The 10,935-nt window shown below is 38.1% G+C and overlaps 1 protein-coding gene across 3 annotated transcripts; it reads right to left on the reverse strand.

The window, feature by feature from the left end:
* Positions 1 to 1,140: 1,140 nt before the first annotated feature.
* Positions 1,141 to 8,759, reverse strand: LOC104610497 (serine/threonine-protein kinase D6PK). 3 transcript variants are annotated; one of them, XM_010277140.3, is made up of 3 exons: positions 8,412 to 8,759; positions 6,200 to 7,671; positions 1,141 to 2,295 (listed from the first exon to the last, which is right to left on the reverse strand). In XM_010277140.3, the coding sequence occupies exons 2-3, from the start codon at positions 7,444 to 7,446 to the stop codon at positions 1,413 to 1,415; spliced, it is 2,130 nt and encodes a 709-aa protein (XP_010275442.1). In that variant the 5' UTR covers positions 7,447 to 7,671; positions 8,412 to 8,759; the 3' UTR covers positions 1,141 to 1,412. The 3 variants fall into 3 exon arrangements, with proteins under 3 accessions (XP_010275442.1, XP_010275440.1, XP_010275441.1); XM_010277138.3 differs by having other exon boundaries at positions 6,200 to 7,709; XM_010277139.3 differs by lacking the exon at positions 8,412 to 8,759 and adding an exon at positions 7,977 to 8,181 and having other exon boundaries at positions 6,200 to 7,709.
* Between the last annotated feature and the right edge of the window lie 2,176 nt (positions 8,760 to 10,935).

Raw genomic sequence — 10,935 nt, forward strand, 5'->3', positions numbered from 1 at the left:
ATTGCAGTTAGATACAGATTTTAGAAAACCATGTGCAAGTGCAATTGGTAAGATTCAAACCCAATTATCCTTGTCCACCATTGAATGGATAAAATAAGGATGGTATTTGATAAACTTGAGGGCCACATTTAACTCATACAAATCGTGTTATATATGAGTGTTCAAAAGAAAATTAAAAAAAAAATTGATCATTAAATAGTAATTTATAAATATTAACGGAATAAATGATATATGAATGATCTAGCAAATCTATTGTTCCATATTTATGTCGCAAATGTAAAAATAATAAAAGCAGAAATTAAAATCTATGAATTGTATATGATATGTATCTCTGAAATTATAATGGATTTGATATACTTTTTTACATTAAGACTATATACTTCTAAAACTAATTAATTAACAATATAATTTATGATACATAGCAGCATATATATTGTTTATATAAATAAAATTATTATTTACAAAATTTACTTAATTTACATTAATAATTTTTAGGAAGCCATATACTCATCATTATCTATCATATTAAGAATTTAAGACCTAGTTGACTTATTCTTTTGGCAATATAAAAGGGTAAAAATAATAATATATAGAATAATTTTTTAGTAATTAAAATCTAATAGTTGCTTATGATTTTTGTCTGCCTCTTGGATTTTATTGATCTTCTATTTTCTTCTTATGGATCTAATATATCTTTTAGGTTAATTATATATTTCTGTAATAATTAATTAATAAATTAACTTAAATAATAAGATATGGGAGCCCTTATACATGTAATTTGTAAAATGCTAAATAGTACATCTGCTGGACTTTTGGTTGATGCATTATTAATAAAGACATTGTATGATACCCACATGTCCCAAATGATGTGATCATGATAATGCATTTTTCATATAGATAACTAAGTATATCTTTTTATGCTCATTAAAAAAAGCATATATATTTTTATGTATTTATACCTTATTTATGGTTATTTCAACCTTAAATTTAGTTTCTTTCTTTTTATGCTCATTAAATTTGTGATGCATATCCATTTCCAGGCTTACCAATACAATACACAATACCAACTTTATGTATAGGATGTCATCATAGAAATTCAAGCAGTTTTGCAGGCTATTGCCCAACTGGTACATGAGCAACTGGGAATCATCAAAGAAAAGGCCATGACATTGCATTCTTAACATGTTCTTCAGACCCTTGTAAGATATCTCCATAAGTGAGGTCGAATAAATGATAACAAATGATTGATTAGAAGCTTTTCCAGGTGTATACCTAGAACTAAAAATGCGTGCTTATGAATTATAATTCCAGTGTAAACTAGGAGGCCTTGAGCACAAATGCATTAAGCAAGTTCTCATAGGATGATTAACCAGGCACAGTAATACAACAGATATAGAATCCTGTAATCCAAACTAGAAGAACTCAAAGTCCAAATACTTGCCTCCGGACTTCATGTCTGCCCCTACCATTCTCTTACTGTTGCTTCCCACCCCAACTGTATCAACTACCCCAAACTTCCCTGGTAACTCGGTCTCCACTGGTCTTGGCACCTCAGGTGGTGTACTACACCGTATTAGTGCCCAATTTACACCTTCAAAGAAGGGGTGCTGCTTGATCTCAGTTGCTCCCCTCTTCACCCCAAGTCGATGCTGGGGTTCCTTCACCAGTAAGCCCCGGATAAGATCCCTACTCGAGTAACTTGTTGCCGGTGAGTCTGGGAATCTCAGCTGCTGTCCAACCACATTGAAAAGTGTTGCGCGGTTGCCTGATCCTTTGAATGGGGTCTTTCCATATAGGAGTTCATGCAAGAAGATACCAAATGTCCACCAATCCACTGCACTGCCATGGCCTTCTCCCTTGATTATTTCTGGAGCCAGGTATTCGTGGGTTCCAACAAAGGACATGGACCGTGCTGCTGTTGGTTCAGCTACAAGTTCAGGAAGGGTGCTCGCAGGCTGCCCAGGCTCTGCCCGAGGTTTTCGGGTTTTTTTCTTGTTCTTCTGAGGAAAGATCCGCGGGATAAAGCATGCAGGCTGGATGCATACAGAAGCTGGTTCAATACAGGCAGGCTGGACACAGAATGCACTCCCAGTTGTCCTTTTGGAAGGATCAGAATCAAATGAGGATGTCTTTATCAGGGTAGGTGAAACTGCACACCTTAAAGAGAGGTCAAAATCTGAGAGCATTATGTGGCCATCATCACGGACAAGAACATTTTCTGGTTTCAAGTCCCTGTAGACAACTCCAAGCATGTGGAGATACTCAAGGGCCAACAACACTTCTGCAGCATAAAACCTGCTCAAGAAAGAAAAAGAACATGAGTTTGAGGTAGGGCAAACTAACTTATCATACATAATTACTTGAAATTCAGATAAAACTCAACTGAACAAAGCCTTAGCACAAAGGTTCAGCTATACAAATTCTATTTTGCCATTCCACTATATTGAAGGCCAGAAATCATATAATGTTAATTTAATTGCAGATTGGGCAATGATAAATTTATAAATTAAATCTGGGCCAGCAAGCCTGGGACTGGTCCCTGGAGATTAGCTCATTTACTCCTTGGAATTGGCAAAATTTCTGATATTCTTGGATGTATCTACAGAGTTAAACCAAAGGGCTGATACTGCTAAATCTGGGTCAGAGAGGATTTCTTTGTATGATGCAATTAGCTAACCTGAGATTTGAGTGGGCCTTATTTTTGCTATATAGCCCCCCCCCTTTCTGTACATCCTCTCATGTATTCTGGGACTTACATTACTAGTAGGTTTTCTTAGCTGCAGTTCATCTTCTTTTTGCAGATTGTGGTAGAGGTTGACCTTCTTACCAGGGTAGATGCCAATGGCAAAGTGCAGCATTGGTAGCTTGGGGCTGTGCTGCAGATTTCCTGCACTTCAATTATCTTAACTTCCAGTAATTATCTTAATTACAATAAACATCCTTAGTAGCTGAGAAAATGAGTGGACAGCAGTGTAAAGATAATACAGTTGGAAATATATTTAGTATGATGGTGTAAGGGAGCTTGAAGAGTAGGTTTAACAGAAAAGAGAACTTTAATTGGCTTCTTTTTCTCACTGAAACCTTCAACTATCTCCATCTCCAGCAACAGTGATCTTTGGTTCATGATCATCCAAATCTATCCAAGGCCCACTTAGAATAAAAAATTAGATAGACATGCCTCTGGCACATACAACTTATCTCAAGACCTAGGTCTACACCTCTAATTTTCCCCTAGTTTTGCTTTGAGCTGGAATATGTATCTCTAAAGTCACAAAATATACTTGTTTATTTGTGCTAATGTTTCATCTTTTCAGACATATGTTAAACTCACATACAACATGAAGGACGGGGGGGGTCGGCCTCCACTAAACAGAAGCCGCTATTCTAACAAAGGAGGCATTAGACCTCCATATAGAAATTATATGCTCTACAACCTGGACTATTTTGTCATTATCTACGAACCTTAGAAGGCTTTAGCCTTGAGTAGTAAAACAGAACCTTGCTCTTCTAACAAAGGAGGCATTAGACCTCCATATAGAATTATATGCTCTACAACCTGGACTATTTTGTCATTAGCTACGAACCTTAGAAGGCTTTGGCCTTTAGTAAAACAGAACCACTCTAACAAAGGAAATATTAGACCTTCTCTCATATCCGAAGATGGATACCATGGACACCATAGATACCATGTCTCCTCTCTTGTCAACTATCCTATATTTGATTCCTTTAACATATACAAGAAATCAGATCAATTCTATTTTTCTGTTTGGAACAACAAAGAGCCACCAGAAAAACACTACATAAAGAATCAGTTTCTGCAACTCAACAATCCAAGATACCATCAATTTAAATGGTCAGCTACATTTCTTCATCAAATATAACATCATGTAAAAGAATAACCACTCAAATGGCCTCTACAAATTGCTTATCAAACTTAGCATCCAAGGATAGTCTTGGGACTTCGCTGCATGCATTTTGATCGCTTTTCATCAAATATAACATCATGTAAAAGAATAACCACTCAAATAACCTCTACAAATTGCTTATCAAACTTAGCATCCAAGGATAGTCTTGGGACTTTGCTGCATGCATTTTGATCTTCTTGGCCCTAACAATTAGACCACATGTTGAGAATAATCTTATACGTAAGCCATAGAAGTATGCTTTTTTTTTTCTAACTTCTTTTTCTTTGTCCTTTTCGAGTGAAAGGTGAGAATGTACAGCATACTAATGAGACAATTTCATCATGATTCTCTTCTCAAGGACCTATTCCCCCCTAATCAAATTAGTACTCCAGTAGAAATAATAGAGAGTATATGAAGTCATGAAAAGCTTCTATACTTCTTGCTGCAAAGGTTGAGCTAACTACATGCAGAATCAATTCCAAAAAGAAAAGAAAAAAGAAAATCAAGGAGTTTCAAGGTGAAGAGCCAAGAAGGATCTCCAAGCTAAACAATTATCTAGAGGAGGTTCTTGAGAAGTTAAGACTTCACAACATGCTCGCAAAATAGATATTATCTTTTTGACAAGTACTTGAAAATTTTTATTATATATACAAAGTATATAAATATTCTCAAAGGAAAGATATGGCTTGCAAGGATTTACAGTGTAACACCTTCTACATACAAAACAATAGATCTAAAAGGAGGCTACTAGCATCTGCACACAGACCGGAAATGTTGTTCTCTTTTCCATTATTAGACAATGCAGTTTATTTTCTTCCCAATAGACCAACAGATGACACATGGAACCACAGCCCATAATATTAGATCCAATGGAAACTGCTGCCATTGATTGTAAGGCCCAATAGAGTGAGGAACATCCCTAGGAGAATTAAACCAGAAAAAAATAGTTCTAAATCAAGAACCTTCAAGTGCCACTCAGCTGAAACAGATTCCAAAACAAAATGCCTAAGATCTCTAAATAAAGCCTCCAAATAGTCAAGTGTATAAACCAGGAAGGCATACTCCGGAAGATTGAATTAGCTTCACACAAGTTGTTACTCAGTAAGATCCAGCTCACTATTTGCATTTTGTCTCCTATAATAATTTCTAGTCTACATTTCTTTCTCTTTGATTAGAAACGATGAATAAATGCTCTATTTATGAGAATAACTATAAACCACATCCAATGTCCCAATTATAGAGTAGCACGGATATACAAGCTGAACATAATGGCATAGCAATACAAACAGCCAAAACATAATTTCTGGTCTACATGAAATTTTCTAATAATACCAACTGCAAAATTCTAAAATAACAAAATCTATAGCATTCTAGGCAAACCAATACATAGAATGCATTCTAATGCAAATCTGATTTTGAGCACTTACACTAAACTACTGGTGCACTATAGTGCATGTGTGCTTGTGTATCCAGCCTTAACAAATTTAGAAATGGTTAATGAGGCATCCCATGCCCCTCTTTGTTTTAGCTGCTTTTCTTTTTGTTTCAAAAAAGTTGGTAACCTTGGATATCAAGAGAATCAGGTTAGAGTCTTAGAGATAAAGTACCCTAGACAGTCTTAATGGATAAAATGAAATATTGACCCATCTTTTCAGCAACATTTTGGGTTTCTAAGAGAATGATGGCCTCAAGGAAACAAGGATTGTCCCCTCCATGACAACAATTATTTTATGACATGTAATATGTGAGCCGGCTACTTGCAGACACTTGCCATTTGCGGAAAGAGCAAATAGGGAGGAATGATCCTAACTAAAATAAATAAAAACACCAACTTTTCTAACTCTGAAACAACAAAAAAAGGAACCATAAAAACTTATAGTAAATGAGCGATATAGGACATAACTTTTAAATCGAAACTAAGCAATATCAATAAAAATATTATCTTGAAACAAATATATCTGAAGAGATGAAGGCATTTAGATGAAAAGACTAATTTTATAGAAAATCCCTAATTTAGAATCTTACAGAACTGAGCAATGGCAGGTGGACAATTTTTTTTTCAGATAAAAAAGTAGAACAAAGACACATGGATATCTCAACTAGAGAAGAAAAAGAACAATGGGAACAGAAGCAAAGAAACAAAAATAGAAGGCACTCATAAGTGGTTACGGTGCACAATAATGCAGAGAAAAATAAACAACCATATCAATTAGTTGCTTGAGACAAAGCCCTGATGATTAAAAAAGGACACAAACCAAATCAATGCTCAGGGCAGCAGAGAAAATAAACCATACCGTGCAGCATACTCGGAGAAGTGTTTCCCAGGTTGTCGCTGCCTTAGAGTGTGCAAATCACCTCCAGGACAGTATTCCATGACCAAACATGAGAACCTGTCTGTCTCAAAGTGTGTGTACAAAGTAGGTAGAAATGGATGGTCAAGGAGCTGAAGAATTTCTCTTTCTGTCTGAGCCCTGGTCAACTTCTTCCTGCTTGCAAGAGATGCCTTGTCCATTACTTTCATTGCAAAGTAACACCTTGTCCCACTCAACTCTGAGAGATAAACCATGCCAATATCTCCACAACCAAGTCTTTTGAGCAACCTAAAATGGCTCATACCCAAAATCCCATCCCGTGCCCGGACAGCAAGAATAGCTTTCCATCTAGGATCATTTCCTTTGTGAGGCTTATTAGCACTCCCGGTAATGTTACTCCAATTACTGTCATCACTAAGACCACTGCTATCACTTGCTCTGCTAACACTAGTTTTTGCACTCTCAAGTGAGTCTCCTCTAACACTCCCCTTTGCACTTTCACAGTTTCTTTCTACACTAAGCATACCATCACTAGTAATCCCATCACTCCTGTATGTACTGGTGCAGCTATTGACAATGCTCATAGCAGTGACAACACCTGTACTGTCAATACTACTATGTGGACTTACATTACCACTAGGAGGCAAAGATGCATCCCAAACACATTCCTTCTCATCAGACTCAGGTGGTAGATGTGTGGTTTCTGTAGTTTGTGATGCACGGGCAACTGAAAATGGAGATGATGATGATGCACCCAGGTCATTTGGTTCTTCAACCAGGCTTTCTGCAGCTGAAAGAACAGTTGTAGTTGGCTTCATAGGAACCCGGATTGAAAGATCCTCTATAAAAGGACCCTTCATAGACAAGCTTTTCACCAAGCACCCAGGTTCAGATTTGTTCTGCCCTATTGGCACATAGACCGTTCTCATAAGATCTGTATCAACAGGTTCGGGGGGATGACTAGCCCCAGAGAAGGAAGTAGAGCCAACTTCTTCATAGGAATCTCCACTTCCCTTAAGTGATACAACGTCGGGCATAAGGTCCGCCGCTTCCTGGGAAGAGCTTTTTCCTTTCCATGCTTTTACCAAAGCAGGTGAGTCTGAACTGCGAGATCCTCTTGCGCTGGATGGACCCTCTTCCTCTCGTACCAGATTTGCACGTACATTTGTCACCTGACTTGCTACAGGCAGTTGCCCAGGAAGTGCCTTTGACTCGGGAATCCTTTCCATTTCAGATGATTATATATCATTACGTGAGCTCTCTCAGTTTAATGGATTTACAAATGGACGTTGGCTTAAGTCAATATTGCAAGGTGAAATCCTTTCCTTCCTTCTCCCAGCCTACTAGAACAGTCAAGATAGGCTTCGCCGGAAGTAGTGAGTATTGTATCAGCATTTGTAGCTCTAGTCTTAAAATTTCATAATTTCCAGGGCAATGTAATCACTTCCTGATGTCTGAGAAAGCAAAACCAATCTTTTTATGATAAATATACCTACAAAATGAAAAAAAAAAAATCCATCAAGGACAAAAAAGATGGGTTTTCATTCGATTGAGTAATTATGGAAATAAAGAAAAGAAAGATCCAACCAATATACAAGTTCAGATCAAACGAAAATAGAACTGCATGCATGCGAGTCCAGACACTAGTAACACAAGCATGTTCTCCAAACGCAGAGTAAACATATATACGCAAATTAAATAAAACCATACATATATTCTAAAGCAATGAACAACATAGGAAATCCAATTTGTCACTGACCTCTGGAGAACCTCCAGTTCCAAAATCACTTAGCAAGAAGTCCTAATTAGCAATTATTTGTATAAACCTTGGGAAGTCAAAGAGAAACCATCCAGCAACCCCCACCCAACCACTTATATCAGTTCATAATCAAGTAAAATAAGTGAAACTGAACAAAGAAGGAAGAACAAACAAGCTGAGAAAAGAAAAAACGCGAAATTCCCTCTACAGAATCGGTTTCCCATTAAAGCATATTGCACAACCGGATCCTTCAAAGGCACGGCAAAACCTCATAAAAGTTAAAATAGAATAAAATAACCATATAGCTCGAAGAAATTCGACATTGTAAAACTCGAAAGGTGAGATCAATAGGAAACAGGAATGCAAGAGAAAATAGCAAAAGAAAAAGAGAGAGAGATTTCACGGCAAGAAGAACAGAATCAGAATATAACGCACCAGTAAACTATGAACCTTCGGAGGTCCTTCTCCTTAGTCCTTGCTTGAAGGGAAGTATTGAATCTAGGGCTACTAGTCTCTACAGCTACGGCTAGGGCATGAAAGAAACCAAGCTACTTCTTCTCCTTCTTCTCTGTAACTTTTATTTTTTTGAGAGAGAGATAGAAGTAAGTAGACCAAAGCAAAGAGAGCTGTAACAGTGATGCTGGAAGCCTGGAACTCTCGCTTTTGCTTTGTTTATTTTCTCTCCCCTCTTTTTTTTTTTTTTTTTTCTCTTTTTCAGTTGGGTACTTTTTTTTTTCAAAGTCATGTGTTACTACTTACTGATTAGTGAGTGAGTGAAAGTGTGGGGTGGGAGTGGACTTGGGCTTTGGGTATTAACGCGCCGAGAGAGGGACGCTTTGGTGGGGGCCCACAACCATTCAGTACCTCGTGTCCCCACCGAAGTCTCTGGTTTAAGTGGGGGTATTTCTTATAAAAAAAAATCTAAAAAATGATTTTTATCAACGTTGAAAGGATATTTTTGTAAAAAACTTTCAAAAAATTAAAACCCTAAGCCTAAGCCTAACATGGTCCGAACCATCGTACCGGATTTAACACGATTTATATGCCATGCTGTGCCGGACTGGCCCAAATTTAGCCTGAGGCATGCCGGGCCACGGGCAGCAAGCCCAATTTACACCTTTAAGTGGGGCCCAATTCTATACCTCTCTTTACACTACACATCAAGGAAGGAATAAATCTCGTGGTTTGAATGTATGGATAAGGTTTAGTTTGGAAGCAGTACAAATACAAATATGTATTGTGTGTATTTGCACCATACATATTTTTTATTTGTACTCCAGTCCACACACATCACTTTTCCGGTTCAGTCAGTGGTTCGATCGATGGGCAATCCGGTCTGCAAGGTAGACCACACCAATGGCTTCACCGGTGGGCTCATCAGATCAAATAGCATCCCATTTCCCAAATACAAAAAAAAAATGTACCAGCATCTGATTGGAATCTACCTCTACGGCTACCACTGAATTTACACGCTATATTATGGTACGACATAAATATCATAACAAATACATCCTTGATTCATTCAACTCCTATTTTTGTCATTTTCAGAATCCTCTCTCTCTCCTCCTTTATGATCCGCTTTTGCTTTTGCTGCAACAACATAACCGTTATGCTATGCTTTCACACCATTCTCCTGACTTCTCTTACGTGCTCCCTTGCTTTTTGACCGTCCGATGATCTGGAGTTAGACCATCCAACGGTGGAGCCATTTATGTCCCAAATGTCTGAAATGCCCTTGGGTGTCTAGGCATTGTTGCCACAGATGAAGGGCAATTTGGTCTCTCTTCTCCATGTATAAAACCAAGTTGCAACTTGCGCGTGCGTGGTCAATCAGAGTCCGCAGTGCAGAAAACGACAAGAGCGTAATTTATCCCGAGATTAGATACCGCGGTAGGTTCGGCTTCTTGTTGGTGTGCCCGTAGGGATTCGATAGTGATAGTCTTGAGGGGCGATCTTCGTTACTGTTGAAGGTTGCCACGTGTTAAGTAGATGGAGGAGAGATTTGTGGGTCCCCTGGATGCCCTCCCTGGAGAATCAATCATTAACGTGGTCATTGTGGCCTACTACTACGTGATCCTATTGTTTTTTATCTAAATTATATATAAAATAATAAGAAGAGTCATCATTGGTCAATACTCCATACTCAATACTGTGAAACGTGAAGGCCCACTTGGTGTTGGACTGTTGGTACAAGTCTGGGAATATCATATCAATATCCGAGTTACGCTTACGCAGTGACATGAACGGAGGGTAGGGATTCATTCGTGAAGTGCAGATTACAGACTGGACTCACTAATTGCGTCATGGGCCCCCATTTCTGGCGACGTTCGTTGGTGCGTTCAAAGTAAAATCTGGTTCTCTGGTACTGTGGGCTGTGGGCAATGGGCCTGGTGGGCCATTGGGTGGTAGTCTATAGTGTCTCCTCCTAGCTTGCCGACAGGCAGTTAGTTCCAAGACAAGTGAGAGTGTCATAGGAATAGAAAAAATTAAAAAAAAAAAAAGACAAAAGACCGAAGAAGGAAAGTAGTGTTGGTGAAGAAGGTGGAAGAGTGCTGGTCCCGGAGCTGGACTCCCTGTTGAAGGGAAGGTGTGATTCAGAAATGAGAAAGCTCCCTCCTTCCAATGTGGATGAAGGTTGAGGGAACGTCTTCTGTTAAAAGAGCTTTTATTTTTTTAAGATAAATTATAAAAACTCCCTGTGCTATGGGATTAGTGACAAATACCCTATAATTTGCAACAAACCTTTTGAACTTTGGCCGTTACACAAAAAATTTCTTCCGTTAGTATTTCATCAGTTAACTTAAAAAAAAGATTTTTATCTAACTTTTTAAAGTTTTCTAAATGTCCAAACTACCCTATTCTATAGCACTAAGGCCATCGGAAAAGAAAGCAAAGAAAACTTTTCCATTGATGAGTGTAAGTTGAAAACTTTTCCATCTATCCAATCAATCTTTAGCTG

Source organism: Nelumbo nucifera, chromosome 1 (genome assembly GCF_055504915.1).
Source record: "Nelumbo nucifera cultivar China Antique chromosome 1, China Antique-T2T, whole genome shotgun sequence".
Lineage (NCBI taxonomy): Eukaryota > Viridiplantae > Streptophyta > Magnoliopsida > Proteales > Nelumbonaceae > Nelumbo > Nelumbo nucifera.